This window comes from Rhinatrema bivittatum, chromosome 4 (genome assembly GCF_901001135.1).
Source record: "Rhinatrema bivittatum chromosome 4, aRhiBiv1.1, whole genome shotgun sequence".
NCBI lineage: Eukaryota > Metazoa > Chordata > Amphibia > Gymnophiona > Rhinatrematidae > Rhinatrema > Rhinatrema bivittatum.
The window spans coordinates 326957708-326980689 of NC_042618.1; the positions used below are offsets into that span (position 1 = coordinate 326957708).

The 22982-nt window shown below is 45.7% G+C and overlaps 1 protein-coding gene and 1 long non-coding RNA gene across 2 annotated transcripts in view; one reads left to right on the forward strand and one right to left on the reverse strand.

The window, feature by feature from the left end:
- PIK3R6 (phosphoinositide-3-kinase regulatory subunit 6) overlaps window positions 1–22982 on the forward strand; it is a 276075-nt gene that overhangs the window by 176798 nt on the left and 76295 nt on the right. Inside the window, 3 exon segments of the mRNA XM_029600333.1 lie at window positions 4668–4754; window positions 11027–11429; window positions 20546–20645. Coding sequence (XP_029456193.1) covers window positions 4668–4754; window positions 11027–11429; window positions 20546–20645 — 590 coding nt within the window.
- Window positions 15981–17142, reverse strand: LOC115090812. Its single transcript, XR_003856514.1, has 3 exons — window positions 16982–17142; window positions 16392–16593; window positions 15981–16298 (listed from the first exon to the last, which is right to left on the reverse strand). It is a non-coding gene; the product is annotated as an uncharacterized LOC115090812 (long non-coding RNA).

Consider the following 22982-nt stretch of genomic DNA (forward strand, 5'->3'; position numbering starts at 1 on the left):
CTCCAGAATTTCAGCCTGGTGACAAAGTATGCCTGTCTACTAAATACCTAAGACTCAAGCTACCTTCAGCTCATTTTGCTCCTCACTTCGTCGGACCCTTCCCCATTCTATGACGACTTGGTACTCTTACCTATAGTCTAAAACTACCACCAGCATTGAAGATTCATAATGCGTTCCATGTCTCACTATTGAAACCATTAATTCTTAGTGAGTTTTCAACTAAGACACCTGATGCAGAAGAAGACATCGAATACAAGGTAGACGCTATCCTTGATGTCAGGAAGTGAGGCAGAGTATAGGAATATCTCCTGTCATGGGAGGGTTCTGGACCGGAAAATAACTCTTGGGAACCTCAAGCAAATAGCATGGATAAAGAAATGCTTCAACAATTCCACAGAATGCATCGTCAGAAACCAAGACCAGGTAGGAAGCCTGGAGGGCGCCCTTTGAAGGGGGGTACTGTTGTGTCCGTCGTTCTAAGATGGCTTCGCCCCGTATGCCTCACCTTGTTCTCGGCTCCTCCCGCTTACCTTGGGAAAATGGCTACCGCCGCATCTGCAAGCTGCCCTCTCCAGCGTCCCCAGAACGGCTATGGCGTTGCCTCCTGCCATGTTCCTCCCAAGGTCCTACTAGGGTGCGTGCATGCGCACTACCCACATCTTTATTCGAGCATTGGAACGAACTTCGGGGGCATCCCCCTCAAGTGATGTCACAACATCTAGGTATTTAGCTTGCCCGCATTTGCTAGCTAATCGAGTTAGCAAGGACTGGGTTCGGATTGGACTCCTCCGGTCTATGTTGCTCTGCCGCTTCCATGCAGCCACTGGAAGCTTTCCCTCTGCCCTTCAGGGTAACTACTAACCTGGGTAAACGCTCCTCGGGGGCCCCTTCTTCTTCTATCAAGTGCCTTACTGGGATCAGGTACTCGCTCCTCGAGGGCCTGCTCTCCCTGCCTCGATGCCTGGAACCATCTACTTCTGCTTGGTGGAAACCTTCTACATCACAGCTACCATCTAGTGAGTAATCTAATTCTCAGTCTATCCCATCTACAGCTTTGCCGTGCTGGGAACCCTACACCGGAACCTCCCTATACCAACTTGGGGAGAAGGGTCCCTCTGCCGAGGGTCCCTGGACTGCTACTTCAGAACCTGGTCACTACTGCCACCTCTGGTGGCTTACATCTGCTGTTTAATAAAAGACAATTCAGTGTTTGTGCGCCCTGAGTTTAGCCCAGTACTGTGGCTCCCCACGGTGCTCCTCCCTGTGGGCCTGGTCATCTGCCACAGTACCTATGAATCCACCCAAACACCTCAAAACCCTAACAGCCAGTACAGCACATCCGTCCTAATTCAGTCACACCATTTTCAAAAATCTCTTTGACCCCCAGAGAGAAGATCCCTGCTCTGGTGATATCACAAAAGTAGTGCTCTTTTTAAGAGTCCTCATAAATGTTTTTGTGCTCACTAACCTTCATCGTTCCATGGCACAGGTGCAAATCACTTCTAATTAATCTGTGACATTTTTTATAACAGCTATGGTATCTCAAAAATCCCTAGGGGCAAGTCACCTTACACCCCTGGTATTCCTACGCTGGGCATTTCACTGGGCATTTCACTCTCATGAGAGCACAAGACCATCTCATTGGGATACTGTAATTGATAGGATTATCTCACCCTCCATCCAGAGAGCTGAGGGAGGAAGAACAATGAGCTACAGGTAAAGCCTGAACCAAACTCCTGAGTACACTGGAAGCCTTTGTACAGGGGCATGCCCTACTCACAAAAATGTGCCCATACTCCCTTGCACAGGTGAAAGGAGCATGCTCCAATCCTGCCAAAAATTTTTCCAGGGGGCTGCCTTCCAGATTTTTATTTTATCCCAAGCATACTAGTGCAGGGTTCTCCCATAGCTCATGTTAAACCCAAGCAATGGCTACAGAAGAAAAACAAACCAAACAACTATGGTTTTTTTAATAAAGAAGTCAGGCTTTCTCAGCCTTGCTCCTAATTGAGCTGTGCTAGGGCTTAGACAGCCCTTCACAAGCCAGTCCTAAACCATACAGTAAATATGTGCCAAACAGCCTGTGCCTGTGTCAGCAGACACTTCAGGGGCATGTGTGCCCCACCAGCTACAGGTAAAAAAATATTTCATTGTTTTTTCTCTTTTATTATTTTTAAACCTCAAATAGACCTTGCAAGACAAATTGATACAACCTACTGTTGTATCAAGAGTCCCTATCCAAATAGTAATGAGATGTGAATGTGTGGACTGAACTCCACATCACAGCTTTGCAGATTTCTTCTCTGGAGTGTGATCTCAGGTAGGTTATTGTCTGGGCATAACAGAAAGATATGCAGTCTGTTATGCAATCACATAGTGTACTTTTGGCTACAGCAATTCCAGATTTGTTGAGCTCAAAAGAAATAAAATAGACGCAACACTGGCTTTGCCTAACCACAAGAAAAAAAAAAAAGCTTAGAGCATCCAGACACCAATTTAAAGTGGGACAGTTAGGGAAAGTACTGTAATATCAGTGTTAGTGTGTTCATGAGAAAACTGAAGGGTGCACAACAGATTTTTGATTGGAAATTAATCCTGGTTTCCTGTTGCAAGGTAAGGGGGTAGGATAGTTAATGATAAAGTCTTGGATAGGAATGCGATGCTATTATACCTGTCCTTAGTAGAGGGAAGGTGGACATTTGTAAAACTGAATGTGTGCTGTCCCCCTTAAGGAAATTCAAGACAAGGGATTTTTGCTTATCTTTTATTTTGCTTAGTTAGTAAATCAGTTCAATTAGCTTGCAGAAGATTTTTGGTGCCAGGTAGCTAGTTTCTCTTATTAATTTTGTATAGTCAGAGAATAGGCTGTCAGAGAAGGAAGGAAGATCAACACCCACTGCCATCTGACCTTCCATCTAGAAGTTCCTGCTACCACAAAAACCACTGAATGGACCACCAAAGTTGTGTGCATACCGAGAATCAGGATATGCACACTAGATCTGGCAAGTCTAGAACCATTTATTGAGCTCAGTAGTAAAGCAGCACAAAAGAAAAAAAAGCATAAAGATACATCAAGGTACTCTGTGTGTGAAGAGCCTGCAAAGGGAAAAAAAAATACAAAGAATCATTTTTAAAAAAAAATACTAGTTTTGAGTATATACACAGAATAAAACAAAGAGATATGCAAGTACAATACTTTTCTGGTGCTTAGTTCGACATGGTATATCTTTGAGAAAAATAATATAATTAAGTGTTTCAAGGTAACTTGCACTACACCAAACACGTTTGAATTGTTTGAAATCTATAACTGGTTTAAATATACCGTATATAAAAGGCCTTCTCTGGAAGTATTGTTAAGAACATAAGAACATAAGAACATAAGAAATTGCCATGCTGGGTCAGACCAAGGGTCCATCAAGCCCAGCATCCTGTTTCCAACAGAGGCCAAACCAGGCCACAAGAACCTGGCAATTACCCAAACACCTAGAAGATCCATGTTTAAAGAGAAAATATTTGTTGAAAGAGTTCAAGTATCTGTTATGCTGTTTATTCCCAGACTGGTTTAAAAATATTTTTTCTTTGTTTACCCTAGTAAAATAAAACTACTAACATTTTTATCGTAAGATTTAATTACTGCAGAGGTTTCTTCTTGAACCATCATTCCCTCACAGGACATTAGCATAACACTTTTATCCCTGCTTTTTCTCCTTACCCTTGGGAGACAGATTGGGGGTGGGTCACACGTGGCCACACAAAGCCCAGCAGGAAAAAGGGCTTTTCAGAGGCGCCCCCTGAAGGGAACATTGTGAGTCTGTAGCATCACAACCCTGCCCTCGGCCTAGGACCCCCAAGTGTGAGGGACCCCATCCTGAGATGGTATACATAATCCCCCAGGGCCTGTTTCTTAAATTATTTCCAGGTTGTGTTCTGGGTTTAAAAAAGGAGATACAATTATCAAAATGGCTTGTTGCCTATAAATACAGTGTTGGCCTTTTGGCATGCTGTGTTCCTGTTTCTTGTTTAAATTCCTATAGCTAGGGATTCATTCACATGTGTGAGAACAGAGCATTCTGCTTGTCCTCAGAGAAAGTAGAGTTGCTTACCTATGACACATATTCTCTGAGGACAACAGAATAATTAGTCCCCACAAAACTCACCCAGTTTCCCTTGGAGTTGGATCTCTTATTTTAATAGCTAAAAACTGAATTGGGAGGGACCCCATGTGGACACTGTGATGCAGGAAGTCCCACACATGTTCAAGCAGAGCATGCTGGAAAGCTGTAGATTATCGGCTCTGACCCAGGCTCTGTCCGATGATGTCAGCATGTGTGAGAAAAAAGTATCCAGCTGTCCTTAGAGAACACCTGTTATAGGTAAGCAACTCTACTTTACCCACACTGTGTGTGTGTATGTGCGTGCAATAATTTGAACACATTTTTATGCAGGTAAATATGCGTTTACCCATATAAAATGCTTTGACCATGTACCCCACTGAGATTTACAGTGTCACCTGTGACTCGCTTATGAAGTTCACTATAAATGTTGTGACAGTTACATACTCTCAGCCAATATTAATAGTGTGCAGGATTGGATCAAAAACGGGCCATGTGAGCTGATCTCGACCAGTCAAGCCTTTTGGGTTTAATAAATTAAACTATTTTCTTCAGGTGCAACATCACTTAATGGACTTCAGAGCATTCCATTGCCCAACCCACGCATAAATTTTTATTTGTGGACAGATGACGACTTGATTCGTAAGTGTTAAAATGGCAGTAAATATGTGTAGATTTTTTTCAAGAGTTTCTTCTGAATTTAAAATTGAAAATGTAATTGCCTGATATGAAACATTATCATTTGACCAGGTATGTTTTCTTAAATGAAGTACTCTGAGGCACATCTATGTAAAAGTTGGGGGCCCATATTCAAAACCATTTAGCAGAATACTTTGTGAGTTACATGGCTAAAAGCTGATTTTTGAATATTTGGATCATATAGCTGGCTAGAATTTAGCAGGATAAAAAGAGGTACTTAGGGGGTGTTCCAAGGCAGAGGAAAGTTATCCAGCTAACTTATTTTCAGCTATATTCGGCTAATTAGCCAAATAACTTTAGGCTTGCTCTGAGGCAGCCCGAAGGTTATCTGGCCACATGTGGCCGGACAACTAGAGGCTTAACCGGCTATATTCAGAGGTTAAGTGGCAATAATGCAAACAAAATAAAGTGCAGCACAGGTCTGATGGCCCAATTCCCTGACCCCTACCCAATATATGTGAAAGGGGCCCTGCTGGGCCACCCCCCCCCCCCCCCCACTACTCAATCCCCTCCTAATAAATGTAAACAATTGCATTCTCCGAGGACAAGCAGGATGATAGTCCTCGCACATGGGTGTCATAATTAGATGGAGCCCCGATGCAGAAAACATGTCAGAGTTTCTAGAACTTTCACTAGGCATGCTGAGCATGCCCAGCATGCTGTGTACCACACGTCCAAGTAGGGTCCTTCTTCAGTCTCTTTTCTGCAGAGCTGTAAGCCTTACAGTGTGATTGAGCTCACTTTGGCTGTTTTTTGCCTCGTGGAATACTTTTTGCTTTTCACGGTTTTTCACGGGCTTTTTCCTCGATCTATCACCAGGTCCCTCTCAGTGCCTTCCCATAGTGTCCCTAGTCAGGGTTTTCGGCATTTCGGGTAAGTTTCCTTTTGTGGTATTGAGAGTCTTTGCAGCAGGAATCGGTGCCCGCAGAATAGCAAAGCTGGATACTTTTTTTTCACACATGCTGACATCATGCCTCTGATCTCCAACCAGAGGTACAGGAAAGACTCGCTAATGTGTTCTGCACTGGAGAGAAACTCTTCAGAGATAGGTTGAGGGATGCTGTGGCCCAGCTTTGGGACCACCATGAAACCCTCCAACAACTCTCCGCTAGTACTTCGGACCTGCCCTCCTCATACAGGAAGCTGTTGAGACTGGGGCCAATAAAGTCTTTCTTTCGCCTTCCTGTTCCTGTCAACACCATCAGAGCTCCCGTGGCCATTCCAGGCAGCAGAGAGCTCCCAAACCCCAACCAGCTCCTCAGTCAACTCTGGGGACTGGGTTTTGACTGGGCCATAAGGAGCATAAGCCAGTTGCCTGTACCCGGGATGATGGACCAGTTGAGGGCAGGCTGTGGTTCTTTGTGAACCAGTGGCCCAGTGTAATCTCAGACCATTGGGTTCTGTCATCGTCTATCAGGGGTACCAATTGAATCTATTGGACCTCCCGTCAAATTGCCCTCCCTGCCCACATTGGAGGCCAGTAGTGCATCAGGGGGTACTACAAGTGGAGCTCTCTTCCCTCTTAATGACCAGAGTGGTTGAGCCCGTACCACTAGGGCAAAGAGGATGGGGATTCTACTCCAGGTACTTCTTGATTCCAAAGAGGATTCCATCCCATCCTAGACCTAAGAACCTTGAACAAGTTTCTAAAAAAGGAAAAGTTCAAGATGGTTTCCCTGGGCACCTAGATCTCACTTTTGCAAAAGGTGGACTGGCTTTGCTCCTTCGACCTAAAGGATGCATACACTCACATTGAGATCTTGTCCAGTCACAGGAAGTATCTCCAATTTGTAGTGGGAAGACAGCACTTCCAGTACCAGGTGTTGCTGTTTGGGATCACGTCTACCCCACAGGTCTTCACAAAATGCCTGACCATGGTGGCAGCCCAAACATAGAACTGTTCACGTCCCACTGAAGCAAAAAGATATCTCTGTTCTGCTCCCTGTACAGGTCAGACAGCAAACCATCCATGGATGCCCTTGCCCGTCATTTGGGCAAGGGTTTTCTGTTTTGTTTTTTTTCTTTATATTTTTCAAGTTATAACATTTACAAATGAAATGGTATAATCAAGTATTACATAGCTTTACTAATCACAACATTTTAAAGAAAAATAATTGTATTCCAGCCCACATCTAGGAGGAGGGGAGAGTTATTCACTCTACAACACATGGGCAAGGGTTTTCTGTACACATATCTTTTGATTCCCTTAGTGGCGAAGACTCTATTGAAGTTTCACAAGGACAGGGGTATTATGATCCTCATAGCCCTTCATTGGCCGAGACAGGTCTGGTTTCCTTCCACTCCTGCAGGAGTTGTCCATTCAGAAACCGATTAGTCTGGGGACTTCCCCAGATTTCATCACACAAGATTGGAGCAGGCTGCACCATCCCAACCTCCAGACCCTGATGCTCGCAGCCTGGATGTTGAGAGTGATTCTGCAGAACTTGATCTTTAAGATGTGTCTTGGGTCCTGGTGGCTTCTAGAAAGCCTTTCACTAGAAGATCCTACAGACTGGAGGAGGTTTTCCATGTAGTGTGAGCAGAAGCCTTAGATCCATTCTCCTGCCCCACACAAAAACTGCTTGCTTACCTTCTACACCTATCAGAGACTGGCTTGAAAACCAACTCTGTTAGAATTCATCTGAGTGCAATTGGCACATACCACCATGGTGTAGATGGTACACCTATCTCTGTACAGCCTATAGTTGTAAGTTTCTTGCGGGACCTGCTTCAGTTGAAACCTCTCCTAAGGCCTCCCGCTGTGTCTTAGGACCTTAATGTGCTGTTAGCTTAGCTGATCAAAGCTCTTTTTGAGCTGCTGAGCACCTGTAACCTGAAATACCTGACCTGTAAGATCATATTTTTGGTGGCAGTCATGTCAGCGAGCTCCAGGCCTTAGTGATTTATCCACCTTATACTAAATTTTATCACACAGAGCGGGCTTGCGCACACACTCTAAGTTCCTGCCTGAAGTGGTGACAGATTTCCATCTTAACCAGTCAATCATCCTGCCAATATTCTTTCCCAGGCAAACAAGCACTGCACAGTTTAGAATGCAAGCAAGCCTTAACCTTCTATCTGGAGCCGGTAGAAGCCCATAGACAGTCCGCCCAACTTTGTTTTTTTTGATAAGAATAGGTTGGGTGTTGCCTTTGCCAAACAGACAATATCCAATTGGCTAGCAGATTGCATCGCCTTCTGTTATGCCCAGGCGAGACTGCATCTTGGGGGCCATGTCAAGGCTTACTCAGTGAGACCCATGGCAGCGTCCGCCCACTTGCAAGTAATTCCCATGGAGGAGATCTGCAAGTTCTCTCCACACATTCACATCTCATTACTGTCTGGATAGGGATGGTCAATGCGACAGGTTTGGGCAGTCTTTTCTTCAGAACCTGTTTGAGGTGTAGAACCCAACTCTCCCAACCTAGGGCCTGTTTGGGTTCAGGCTGTCTCCCCCTTTGTTACCAACAGCATTGGTGGTGTTGTGCCCATTGGCACCTGGTTAGGTGTTTGTTGGTCCCCTTTTGTGTTGGGGAGCAGCCTGTAGCTAAGTATTCACCCATGTGAGAGGACTACCATCCTACTTGTCCTCAGAGAATACAGGTGTTCTCCAAGGACAGCAGGATGATAGTCCTCATGAAACCTGCCCGCCACCCTGCAGAGTTGGGTTTCTCCTATTTTTATTTTTTATTTTAATCTTAATTCTATGTTACGAGACTGAAGAGGGTCCTTGCGTGGCCGCATGGTACAGGTTATGCTGGGCATGCTCAGTGTGCCTAGTCAAAGTTCTAGAAACTTTGACATTAGTTTTCCACATCGGGGCTCCTTCTGATGATGTCACCCATTTGTGAGGACTAACATCCTGCTGTCCTTGGAGAACACCTGTTAAAGGTAAGCAACTCTGCTAATCTCAGGGTCCAGTCATGGCCTTTCCTCTGTCCCTTCCTCAGCTGGTGAAAAAGACATTACAAGACCTTTTTGAGCTGCTGATAACCTTACTTTCTCTCACTCTTTCTCTCCACCCCAATCCTAATCCTCCCACAGCAATGCTGGTAGTTTACGCTTCTAGTGTTGGTGTCAGAGCAGTGATGGATAAGTTCAGGAGCGGTAATAGCATACTATGATTCTGTTGGCTTGAAGAGGTTACAAGAGGTGGAAGGGTTCGTATTGTGGGGGGGGGGAGAAGAAGAGAGGGAGAGGAGAGGGCTTTGAAATATTTTCGCCAAACAGGGAATATAGATGGTTAAGCCTCAAGTTATCTGGAAACACTTACCTGAATAACTTTAACTAAAGATAGTTGGTCAGATGTAAAGTTATCTGGCTAAAGGTAGCAGGATAACTTTATTCAGGGATGCTCACCAAGATGTTTATCCTGCTGAATATCCGGGATAACTGAGCTGTTTCAAAGTTTTTTGAATATTGACCTCTTAATAAATGAATAGATAAGACTATTATCGTATTGGATTATAATTGGAAAAGGCTTTGAAATACAGATTGGAAGTCAAACTATGCTTTCACTTTCAAGGATGACTGTGCCAGAGGACAGTAGTTACTTTGTCTGGATAAGGAAATCTTGTAGAGAGGCAGCATGTGTAAGAAGGGCTGGTGGAAACACTAGGCGAACTCAGGGTCCCAGGGGCAGCAGCCACAGCAGCGACAACTGACAAGCGACCTGTCCATCCTCACCTGACCCAGCACTTCTCTCTCCCTCGCAGTCACTGACAGCTCACCAGCCGTGCGGTAACCTGGTCCCCCCCTCCCCCTCCTCACCTCACCTGTGGTGCCTCCCTCAGGCCAGACCATAGCTCACGCTGCCTCCCACCATCTTGCTTCGGCTTTCTCCACATGGAGATAGGGAGATAGTGTATGAGCCTGGGGGAGAATTCCTAGTGTCTTGCATGGAGTAGGGTTAAGGAGAGGAAGAGGAGTAGACAAAAGTATAAATGAGGAGAGGGCAAAAGAAAGTGTTAGTGAGAGATCAAAGGGAAGAAGAGAGAAAAACTGAATGTATGTTGAGAAGAGAGCCAGAGAACAAGTGTTGGGGGGAAGGTCAGTGAGAAGAGAGAGGAAGTGTGTGGAAGGCAATGAGAGGAGAGAGAAGAAGTGCCGGAGGGGCAATGAGAAGAGAGAGCAAGAGTGTGTGTGTGTAGGAGAAAGGGAGGGAAGGAACAGTGAGAGGAGAGATTAAAAATGTGTGGGTGTGTGGGAGGGAGTGAAAGTGAGAGGGGAGAGTGAGGGGAGCCAGAGGGGAGAGTAAGGATGGGAAAAGAAAAAGGCAAGCAAGGGGAGGACAAGCATGTGGAGGGGGGGGAGGGGGATGAGAGGGGACAGCCAGAGAAGAGAGCAAGAGTTGGGGAGGGGGGGGGAGAACGAGAGAGGAAGAGTATGTGGGGGGCATGGGGGAGAGAAAGGGAAGAACAAGAGTGGTGGGAAGAAAGAGAGTTTAATGGGAACTGAGAGAGAGGGGAGAGGAGAAAGTAAGAGGTGGAGTATAGAGGGGAGAACAAGATAGGGAGGGAGAAGGCGATATCAAGGAAGAGAAAGGGTTAAATTAGGAGAAGGTGAGAGCAAGGGGGAGGGGTAAACCGTGGGAAGAGAAAGATGAAGAGGTGAGAGAGTGAGGACAAGGGATGGCAGGAGATGGAGGAGAGGATCTAGGCTCTGGGAGTGCGGGAGGAATCAGGGTGATAATGTAGAAGGAAAGATTTGATTAATGGAGGAGAAAGTGCAAGGGAAAGAGGAGGAAGAATGATGAATAGGAAGAGGAGAAAGTAGGAAAAAAAGTGAGGTGACAGAAAAAGAAGGAAGAGGCAATATTAAAGGATCTGCTGATGAAGAAAGAGATAGAACTGAAACAGAGAAGAAAAAGGAATGAGGACACCAGAGAGACAGAGAAGACAAAGAAAGGAATAGAGCTAAGGATAGAGAATGAAAAAAAAAGACACTAAGTCAGAAAATCAAGTCAGAGACACCAAAGGTTGGAAATTATTTTATTATCTGATACAGAATATTACTTAAGAAGAAAGTAGTTCCCTGGGATGGAGGAACAGGGGAAGAGAAAAAATCCAGCCACATTCCCCTTCCCCCATCCCTGCTAATCTCAGGGTGAGCAGAACTCATAAGTTCTCAGGTATGAAAATTATGCTTTAAAATAGAAAATAATGTAAGCATTGAACCTACTTAAATTACAGGGTTTATTTTATTTCTGTCCAAAGGGAAGGAACTTTTTCTCTTCACGAGACCAGCATCACAGTCCAGTGAAGAGTCTGACAGCTTCAACGACCAGACAAGGATATCTGTGGTGTCAACAGACAGCGGGATTGAAGGAGACCTGCCTCCAGGCTCTGAAGAACTCCCAAGTAGTGGTAGCGAGAAACAGGGTCCCAAGCTGCAGAGGAAGCCTTGCATTAAGAAAAAGTTTCCAGCTATAAGTTCAGCTGCTTTGGCGCCAAACACCTGCGAGGCATCCACAGCAAAGAATTCTGGGGCGCTGCACAGGAAGTTTGGCCTCGTCACTAAGAATGCCTCAAATCAGAAAAAACTCTACACTGCCAGAGTGGTTGTTCTGGGGGATGATAGAGTTTTAGGAAGACTGGCCAAAGCATACTATTCCTTGAGGTAACAGTGAGGCATTATAACATTAAAAATGGTGGTGTGGATGTCCAGTTCTCAGCCTGAGTAGATGTCGGAAACATGCCCTCTGCGGGAAGTTTAAAGCCCACTGCTGGCCATGGGGGTTTGTCAGCGGGCAGGTCCAGTCCCACGCCAGTCTACATGGGAAAGCTATGGGTATCCTCTTTCTTGAATGGATCACAAGTTTCCGTTAGTACCATCACAAGTTACTAGTCTGCTGGTCACTCTAAGTCCCCTGTTGTAGCACACTTGAGCAAGGCCCAAACAGGCCGCTACAGAACGATTGGCCACGTGTTTTCCACGCGCTATTACCCCTTGTAGCAAAGGGCTATTACCCCTTATAGTAAAAGTCGCCCGGAATACTGAAAGTAAAATGTGCGGCCGAGCCACACATTTTACTCTCAGAAATTAAGGCCTGCCCAAGGGCAGGTGTTAAGTTCTAAGCTACCCTAAAAAGTGTACAGAAAAGCAGAAAATACTGCTTTTCTGTACACCCTCCGACTTAATATCCTAGCGATGTTATGTCGGAGGAACCAAAAATAATAATAATAAAAAAAAAAAAGATTAAACATAAATAAATAAATATAAAATCTGCCTGCCAGTCAGGGGGTTAAAAAATGGACGCTCAATTATGCCAGTGTCCGTTTTCCGAACTCATGGCTGTCAGCGGGTTCGAAAACCGACGCCAGTAAAATTGAGCATCGGTTTTTCAGCCCACTGACAGCCATCCCTAACGTTAATAAGGAGGCGCTAGGGACGCGTTATTGACCCTAGCGCCTCCTTATTAGCTCAAGGCCTCATTTAAATTGAGAATCGCACGCCCAGGAGAAGAGCCTGGATGCACGTCGCGAGAGCTGGAGCTCAACACAGAGCGCCGGCTCTCCTGCCTGAAAGCTTCTCTCAGTAAAGCACTTAATTAACAGTTCTCTTGCAGCTGTAATTATCCTGCAGTAACAGGGCAAGGCACAGAGCTTTTCTTGGCAAACAATTAATTAACAATTCTCTGGTAGCTGCAATTAACTTATAGTAGCACACTACAGCAAGGCACAAATAAGTGCCTAAGATTTCAACCACCCTCACCTCCCACTGAAATTCTTTTAATCCTTGTCAATCTAAGATATTCATTAGGTCAGGAGTATCTCCAAGGCTTTCTACCCCTCCGCTTCCATGGGTTCATTGTCTGCTGGGTCTTTGGCCTCCTGCTCAGGGAACCATCCCCTTCCTTCCTCCCCTCTCCTAGATTACTGCTGGTTTAATAGGGCTGGTCCCACCATCAGTCCCACCCCCAGGAGCCTCCCAGAAATCCTTGCTAGCACTGGAGAACCTGGGAAATGTAGTTTCTAGGGAGATTCTTTAATTCTGGGTTTCCTGAGCTTCTGCCAGGCTTGGCCTTGAATAAGGGGGACGTCACTGGAGCATCTTTATCAGCTGCCCATCTTTCTTTATGAATTGTTCCCTGGCCTCTCATAGCGTCTTTCTTCTCCTGCTCTTGCCCATACCTTGGGATATCTTATCATATTGGCTTGTATTAGCTCTCTTCACACCTACCATGCTTCTGTGCCTTCCTGTTCTCTCTGCCTCTTTTCCTCCTTTCTCCTAGCTCAGGATTTTCGCCCCCCTACCTTGCCCCAAGAACAAATCCTCGTCCTCGAAGGAAAGGATTTCCTTCAAACGGGATCCCGTGCTTCTTGGAGTTTCATATGACATAGGTTCCCAACCTCTAAACAGTGTTCCAGATCTGGCCAGTTCTGCCCTAATATTACCTCACAGGGAATCTTAGCACTAGGGCCACCTGAAGGGAAGTGCTCCAGCCCCCATTTCAGCTTCTATCCCTTCTGTAGAATAATATCTAAGGTGGCCATGGCTACATGTTACCAAGGCTGTCTTTCCTGGGTTGAAGCCTGTTCCTGCTTTCTCGTTCCTGGTCTATGTGCCTGTTAGTACTCCAGAGACATCATTGACTGGTTGGCCCCAGTATCTAATAGAGAGACAGCCAGGACTCCCTTTATCCTGACTGACTCCAAATACAGGCCTATTCTACCCGTTTCTTTCCCCTCCTACTCTCCACTCTCTCTCTCACGACAGGAAAGTTACTTTCCAGGCATTCTCTCTGTAAATGGCCCACCCACTCACAACTAAAACACCTCATGGGGTGTCCCACCACACTTTCTCTCCTGACTCTAACAGGAGTTCTGGGTTTGAGCATGGTCTGCTGGAAACGGGAGGTAGGGTGCCGCTGATCTAGGTAACTCTCCTGTGTTGTAATGGCTGCCAAACACTGCCTCTTGACTTCCTGATAACTGCCTTTTTCCACCTTTAAAGTATTCTCTGCATCTAGAAATTGCTGCATGAGGGCAACCACAGTCCCTAGGGGCCACTCACTTCCTAACTCAGGGCACAAGTGTACCACCATCTTCACTACATCTATTGCAGTTATCCCTTCGGATTCCATCCACCTATAGGCGAGGTCTCTTAACTGGTGTGCCAGCGTTCTGGGCCTATCATCTGGCACCATTCTTATAGTCATAAACCTCTGTCTATATATCTTCTTGGTCTAAATGGTCCTAGATGGCTTCAACACTTTATATCTGTACCGGAAACTATTTTCAATGGTGATGATTCACAAGAACTGATACAAATCACTATGAAGCTGGAAGAATCGGTGGATTGACAAATTAAAGATTAGCAAATCACCTGGACCAGATGTAAAAGAACTAAAAAATGAAATTGCAAATCTGATACTGGCAATTTGTAACCTATTATTGGGATCATCTGCAGTGCCTGAATACTGGAGGATGGCCAATGTAACCCCGAACTTTAAAAAGGCCTCCAGGGGTGATTCGGGAAACTATAGACCGGTGAGTCTGTTTTCTGTGCCATAAAAAAGTCATGGAAACTATTCTAAAGAGCAAAATCACAGAACATATAGAAAGATATGATTTAATGAGACAAGGACAGCATGGATTTACACATGAGAAATCTTGCCTCACCAATCTGCTATACTTTTTAAAGGGAGTTAATAAATGTGAATAATGGTGAGCCAGTGAATGTTTTGTATTTGGATTTTTAGGTGTTTGACAAAGTGCTCCATGAGAGAGTCCTGAGAAAATTAAAGTAATGGGATAGGAGGCAATGTCCTATTGTGGATTGCAAACTAGTTAAAAGATAGGAAGCAGACAGTAGGACTAAATGGTCAGTTTTCTCAGTGGAGAAGGGTAAACAGTGGAGTACCTCAGGGATCTATACTGGGACCGGTGCTTTTTAATATATTTATAAATGATCTGGAACAGGGGAATAATGAGTGAAGTGATCAAATTTACAGACAATACAAAATTATTCTGAGTTGTTAAATCACAAACGAATTGTGAAAAATTGCAAGAGAATTTTGTGAGACTGGAAGACAGAGTATTTTAATGGCACGTGAAATTTATTGTGGACAAGTGCAAAGTGATGCACAAGAGGAAAAGTAAACCACACTGTAGTTACACGATATTAGGTTCCATATTAGACTTTATCGCCCAGGAAAAGGACCTGGGCGACATAGTGGACAATAGTTTGAAATCCTTGGTTCAGTGTGCGATGGTGATCAAAAAAGCAAACAAGATTTTAGATATTATTAGGAAAGGACTGGAGAATACAATAGTGAATGCCATAATGCTGCTGTATTGCTCCATGGTGAGGCTGCACTTAGAGTACAGTGTGCAGTTCTAGTCACCGCATCTCAAAAAAGATAAAGTTACAGATATGGAAAAGGTATAGAGAAGGGCGACCAAAATGATAAAGGGGATGGAACAGCTCCCCTACGAGGAAAGGCTAAAGTGGTTGGGTCTGTTCAGCTTCGAGAAGAGACTTAGTGGGATATAATAGAGCTTTATAAAATCATAATTGGAATAGAATGGGTAAATGTAAATCAGTTTACTCTTTCAGAAAATACAAAGTCTAGGGGGCCCTCCATGAAATTAGTGGGGTAGCACATTCAAAACAAATCAGAGAACATTCTTTTTCACTCAATGCACAATTAAGCTCTGGTATTCAGGATGTGGTTAAGGCAGTTAGCGTAGCTAGGTTTAAAAAAGGTTTGGACAAATTCCTGGTAGAGAAGCAATAAACTGTTATTAACCAAGTAGACTTAAGAAAGCCACTATTTATTACTGTGTGATAGCAGCATGGGATGTATTTACTGTTTGGGATCTTGCTAGGTACTTGTGACCTGGCTTGGCCGCTGTTGCAAACAGGATACTGGGTTTAATGGGCCCTTGTTCTAACCCAGTATGGAAAATTCATAATTAGAGGCCTGTTAGCCATCTGGGCCTCTTCTGTGAGGCATGAGGACAACAGCATGGACTATTGCATCACTACCACACAAACATTTTTATTTAAATATTTATTTTATATCCTGACATATCACATCCGTTTACATTCAGGTACTGTAGGTATTTCCCTATCCCCAGAGGGCTTACAGTCTAAGTTCATACCTGAGGCAATGGAGGGTAAAGTGACTTGCCCAAGGTCACAAGGAGCAACAGCAGGACTCTAACCACTTGGCTACTCCTCCACTCCACAAATATTGCCAAGAAGTTCTCAGGGTCATTTCCCTCATTCATCTTAATGAGCCCAAGTGCACAGCCCCCAAGGCTTCTACCCATGCCGGCGCAGTACTTCCCTCTTGATCTGTGCATTATTTAATGATATGTCCAGTTACATAGATCTGCTCTTCAAGCAGGTGTAACAGGGGTTGCTGCTGTTGAACGTGCTGGGCAATGGTTTGATGTATCAGGCAATGCATGTCCTCCTGCTGCTGCTGGAGCCGATTAGCCATTGACTTGAGGGATTCTTCCGATGCCATCCTGTTACCTGGAAGAATGACAAAACAGAACACCTCTGTGGATTCCCATCAGTCTGGCAACCCTTTTGCACCTGCCACCTTCTTGCATGGGTACCATTTACCTTCAGTTGATGATGAATTTCATGTTACAAAGGTACCAGGCTTGCTTCTGTCGTGTGGACCTCCGATCGAACTTGACACCACTTGTCAGGAAACATGCCCTCTGCTGGCAGTCTGGATCCCACAAATGTCCTTGGGGTTTGTTATTTGGCAGGTCCAATCCTACTCCATTCTCCTCGGGAAACTCTTAATTCTATAAGTAAACTGTTGAATAGAGCACAAGTTTCCGTTAGTACCATCACAAGTTAGTTTTCTGTTCACTCTAAGTCCCCTAGTGCAGTACACATGAGCGAGGTACCAAGCTTCTCTGGGCCATCCCTTAAATTAACAGTTCCCTGTTAGCTGCAATCACCTTATAGCACACTGGAGTAAGGCACAAAGCTTCTTTCAGTAAAGCACTTACGGTAATTCACAGTTCTCTTGCAGCTGTAATTATCCTACAGTAACTCACTTGAGCAAGGCACAAAGCATCTCTTGGCAAACAATTAACCGTTATCTGATAACTGCAAGTAGCTTGTAGTAGCACACTGCAGCAAGGCACAACGAGTGCCTAGGATTTCAACTACCTCACCTCCCACTGAAATCCTTTTACCTTCTCGCTTGTCACGCTGAGGTAGCCATTAATTCAGAAGTATCTCCAAGGCTTTCTATCCCCTCCATCCGCATGGGTTCAGTGCCTTTTGGATCTGCTGCCTCCTACTTGGGGAACCATCCTCCTTCCTTCCTCCCCTCTCCTAGACTACTGCTGGCTTAATGGGGTTGGTCCCACCATCAGTCCCGCCCCCGGAGCCTCCCAGACATCCTTGCTAGCACTGGAGAACCTGGGAAATGTAGTTTCTAGGGAGATTCTTTAATTCTGGGTTTCCTGAGCTTCTGCCAGGCTTTAGGGTCTCTTTCCTCGTACTTGTCACTTGAGTGGGGATTAAGTGTTATCTGTCCTTCCTCTTCACAGTCACTGTCAGGTTCCAAGCTTAACTTTATTTAACACAGGGAGATTAACTTCTGAAGTTTTCCCAGCTAACTTGACCCCGATGCTCAGCTAGTAATGGAGCCGTCAGAATATACTTGACTGAAGTTACTTGGACAAAATTATCTGGGTAGCTTTGCTGCTTGCTGGCTTTCCTGAACATTTTCAAAAGACTAGTGGCATCCAGTTCTCTCCCCCCCCCCCCCCCCCCCCAATGTGAATAAAAAATGTTACATGGACAAGAAACCCTCCTTCCACTTACCACCCTTCCCCCAATATAATTTTAAATTTTCTTGCAGTAGCGTCAGTGATCTTGTATCTTTAAAAAATGTTAGCAATATTCCCCACCCACTCCTCAACCTGACTGCCTCACCCCCAAAGATGTCCGGAAAGCAGAGCAGGAGCAGGAGTAGATGTTGATTGTTCCCACTCTGCTGAATACCAACTGCCAAAAGCTCTACCAGCTACCAGCACTTAGGGGATAATTTTAAAAAGGGTTTTACATGTGTAAATGCATTTTACCTGTGTAAAAGGGCTTTTGAAAATTACTGCAATATATGCCATTTAATTGTCCATATGTTATTTAATTGTAAGTGCATTTTACATGCCTAAATGACTTTTGAAAATTGCTATGATATGTTACATTTACACATGTAACTCCTTTGAAAATTACCTCCTGCGAGCCTGATTTTCAAAAGCATTTACATGCTTAAAATTGGGATTTACCAATGTAAACGCACTTCAGAAATTACTTCCATACAGGTGAATTTTCAAAGGAGTTACTCGTGTAAATGTAACATACTATTGTACCAATTTTCACATAAAGGGGTAGATTTTAAAAAAGTGCGCCTTCGCGTACTTTTGTTGACGCTCCAGGCGCAAACAAAAATACGCTGGATTTTAGTAGATACGCGCGTAGCCGCTAAAATCCTGGATCGGCGCGTGCAAGGCTGCCGATTTCGTGTAGCCGGCGCGCGCCAAGCCGCACAGCCTGCCTCCGTTCCCTCCAAGGCCGCTCCGAAATCGGAGCGGCCTCGGAGGGAACTCGCTTTCGCCCTCCCCTCACCTTCCCCTCCCTTCCTCTATCTAACCCACCCCCCCGGCCCTATCTAAACCCCCCCTACCTTTGTCGGGGGATTTACGCCTCCCCGAGGGGAGAAGTAAATCCCCGCACGCCAGCGGGCCGCTAGCGCGCCGAGACGCGACCTGGGGGCGGTTCTGGAGGGCGCGGCCACGCCCCTGGACTGCCCCGGGCCGTAACCACTCCCCGGGCCCGCCCACGAAACACCGCGTCCCGCCCCCAAAACGCCACACCGCTCGGCCCCGCCCCGACACGCCCCCCTCGAAAACCCCGGGACTTATGTGAGTCCCAGGGCTCTGCGCGCACCGGCGCGCAAGGCCCTGCTCGCGTAAATCCAGGCGGATTTACGCGAGCAGGGCTCTTAAAATCTGCCCCAAAGTGCATTTCAATAGCATATCTTGTAGCAATTGTCAAAAGCTGACTTGCACAGGTAAATTGCATTTACTCGTGTAAAACATTTTTAAGCATGTAAATGCTTTTTAACAGGCCATTTGTGTCTATTCACTGCACTTGGGCAATGATTATTCAGCTAGCATTGTCAATGAAAGGACTAAACTAAAGCCATGCCCCCTGAACACTCTGCACCAACTATTTCTTACCTGGCTGAATTTTAACCACTTGGTGGAACGGGAAATTCAAACCTGGGGTTTGTCTGGCTAAATTCAAAAGTTAGTAGGACAAAACTCTTTTGAATATTGACCTCTTTGAGAATAATTTTCAAAGCAATTTCCACATGTAAAACAGTGCTTTACCTAAAGAAATGGCCTTCTAAAAAAATTATCCACCCTTTTTGTGGATAAAATTATGCATGTAGTGCCACCAAGCACATACTCGCAGTAGGTTTTGGAGCTATGTACATAATGTTTAGACTTTTAGTCAGAAAAATTACCCAAACACATTAGAAAGTGTAGATAAGTGCGTGTAATTTTCCTTGGGCACGCTTGGAGAAGAGACAACTGAGGGGGGATATGATAGAGGTGTTTAAAATCATGAGAGGTCTAGAACAGGTAGATGTGAATCGGTTATTTACTCTTTCGGATAGTAGAAAGACTAGGGGGCACTCCATAAAGTTAGCATGGGGCACATTTAAAACTAATCGGAGAAAGTTCTTTTTTACTCAATGCACTCTGGAATTTTTTACCAGAGGATGTGGTCAGTGCAGTTAGTATAGCTGTGTTTAAAAAAGGTTTGGATAAGTTCTTGGAGGAGAAGTCCATTACCTGCTATTAAGTCCACTTAGAGAATAGCCACTGACATTAGCAATGGTAACATGGAATAGACTTAGTTTTTGGGTACTTGCCAGGTTCATATGGCCTGGATTGGCCACTTTTGGAAACAGGATGCTGGGCTTGATGGACCCTTGGTCTGACCCAGTATGGCATTTTCTTATGTTCTTATGAAAGCATATGTGTACTTTCACTTTGGAAATTAGTGCAACATCCACAGGTAAAAAGTATTTGTAAACTGCAGATATGCGGGGGCAGTATTAAAATTGCCCCCTATGTTTGCATCGTTAGAATTTAAGACACATTTTACCAGTTTGTCAATTGCTGGCCATAGCTTCAGTGGCCAGAAATGGCACACTTGTGAGGTGGGCTTCCTGAAGCCACTGGGAATAGAAACCAACCTGAAACTTCCCAGGATTTAGCAAATCTTGGTTTCCATGCTGAAATGTAAAGAACTAGTCCATCTGAAAAAAAAAAGTAAAGATTCCAGGAGGATTATTACTAGAGATGTCCATTCGTTTTAGATGAATTAGATAATTTCAACAAAATTGTCTAATTCGTCCTGTTTCGGAAGTGCCCCGAAGCGAATAATAATTCACCAAAACGCGGGAAAAATTTGAATTTCATGTTAGTGCACACTAACACAAAATTAGTGAAATACGAAAAAAACAAACAAACCCTGAAACATGGAAAAAACGAAGTTAACCCTGGGAAAAACAAAATACGAACTGATACGATATATAAAAATGATACACATCTCATTGTAAACCAGGAATTCAAATCTGTTCAGTTTTGTCCTGATTCACTAAACTTTTTTCCCATAGAGACACAATGTGAGGAAAGCCTTTGAGAATCAGGCCTTTTGTTTGTGTTTGGTCATAGGAAAAGTGAAGCAAGGCGGCCACTGCTAACACTAAAGGCAAACTTACAGTTCTACTGCATACCTGTCCTGGACATGCAGCTGCACTCCTTACCCACCAACGTGAGTATCTGCATTAAACAGGGCCTTCAATGATAAGAGGCAGGTTGCAAACAGCAAGGTAGTCAGGCTGTCTACACGGCTATTCTATTTATGCTGCCCCTTTAAGGAGGCAACTTTCTGTGGGTGAAGTGTCCTGTAGGTCAGGGCGACTTGCTGACTGTGCTTGTTTGTTCTTACCAAGTTTAGATATTGTCTTATTGCAATTTATTTACAGGCCTATCCAGTACCGAGCGGTAGGAAGAGCTGCGTTAGTGCCTACGGCACCCGCGGTTACCGCCCGCACAGTGCAGCTCACCTACCGCTCGATCCTGAAGCCTAATTATATGTAAATGTAAGCCGCGTCCGAAAAGCCTTAGGCCCGCGCAACCCAGGATACTGGATAGAGCGCCTATACAGGATCCTGGGTGCGCGGGCCTAAGGCTTCACGCCACGCTGGTATCTGTCATTTCAAATGTCATTTGAAATGACAGATACCAGGAAGCAACGGCGGCGACAGCGCAGAAGCAACGGCGAAACGACTTTTCAGTGTCCCCCCTCCACTCGGAGCAGGGCGCGAAAAGCCGCCTTGCTCTGGGAGGAGGGGGGACACTGACAGCGGCGAAGCTTTCCCCCCAGCCCGGACACCGGCGAAGCCAGAAGACAGCGGCGGAAGGGAAGAAAACGGCGAAACGACTTTTCAGTGTCCCCCCTCCTCCCAGAGCAAGGCGGCTTTTCGCGCCCTGCTCCGAGAGGAGGGGGGACACTGAAAAGTCGTTTCGCCGTTGCAGTCTCCGTGGCAGCCCAGTCCGGACATCGGAGGGGGGCTGCAACGTTTTTTTTGCTTTTTTTTTGGCTTCGGGAGTAGGGGAGAGGACTGGGGCTGCCACGGAGACCGGCACCCATGATCGCGGCCGGGGCAGGTGAGCGGGGGCTGGGGGAAAGCTTGCCACCTACCCTTACCCATGCCTCTACCGCCTGGGTCAGGGTAGGCGGTAAATTTGCAGGTTAAACGCGCGACAAAACGGCAGGGAAAGGTAGCGATAGTCGGGGCGCGGGTTACGGGATGCTAGGGGAATAGCTAATTGGCTCGTTTGCATGCAATATCGAGCTAATTCGCTCGTTTGCATGCAATATACATGCCGCAGGCGGAAGGGGTTGCCCGGGGAATTTAGGACGCGGTAGGAGTAGGTTAAAGGGGATTCGGGATCGCAGGAAGGGCTAACGCGGCCGGAACGTGAGTTAGAAGCGGCTTAGGAGCAGGGTAAACGCGGCCGCACTTTACAGGATAGGCCTGTAAATTTGGTTGAGTTTTTATAATCGTGACTGAACTAAATCTCACTCCCTCCTCTCATTAGGATTGGATCAGCTGAGGGTTAGGGTTTTTAAAATTATTATTATGATTTGTTTATATAAACCTGATGCATGCAGTGCTTTTCAGTGGCATATACTGGACAATCCCTACTCTTTAGAGCAGGGGTCGGGAACCTTTTTGGCTGAGAGAGCCATGAATGCCACATATTTTAAAATGTAATTCTGTGAGAGCCATACAAACTACAACCCCCCACCCTCCTGAAACCCTCAAGACCTACCAAATTAATTTACTACAACCCCCTACTCTCCTGACGCCCCCCAAGACCTGCCAAATTAATTTACTACAACCCTCTACTCTCCTGATGCCCCCCCAAGACCTGCCAAATTAATTTACTACAACCCCCCACCCTCCTGACCTCCCCCAAGACCTGCCAAAAGTCCCTGGTGGTCCAGCGGGGGTCCAGGGCTCGCAGACAAATCTTTAATAAAAAAGTAAAAATCTAACAAAACCCCCCACCCTCCTTATGCCCCCCCCAAGACCTCCAATATTAATTTACTACAAACCCCCCCACCCTCCTGACCCCCCAAGACCTGCCAAAAGTCCCTGGTGGTCCAGTGGGGGTCCGGGAGTGATCTCTTGGACTTGGGCTGTCGGCTGCCAGTAGTCAAAATGGCGCCAACGGCCCTTTGCCCTCACTATGTCACTGGGGTCAACCAATGGCGGCGGTAGCCCCTGTGACATAGTAAGGGCAAGGGGCCATCCGCCATTTTGATTACTGGCAGCTGACGGCCCTTTGCCCTTACTATGTCACAGGGGCTACCGCCGCCATTGGTCGACCCCAGTGACATAGTGAGGGCAAAGGGCCGTCGGCGCCATTTTGACTACTGGCAGTCGACAGCCCAAGTCCAGGAGATCGCTCCCGGACCGCTCCTGGACCCCCGCTGGACCACCAGGGACTTTTGGCAGGTCTTGGGGGTTCAGGAGGGTGGGGTGTTGTAGTAAATTAATTTTGGAGGTCGTGGGGGGTTTTGTTAGATTTTTACATT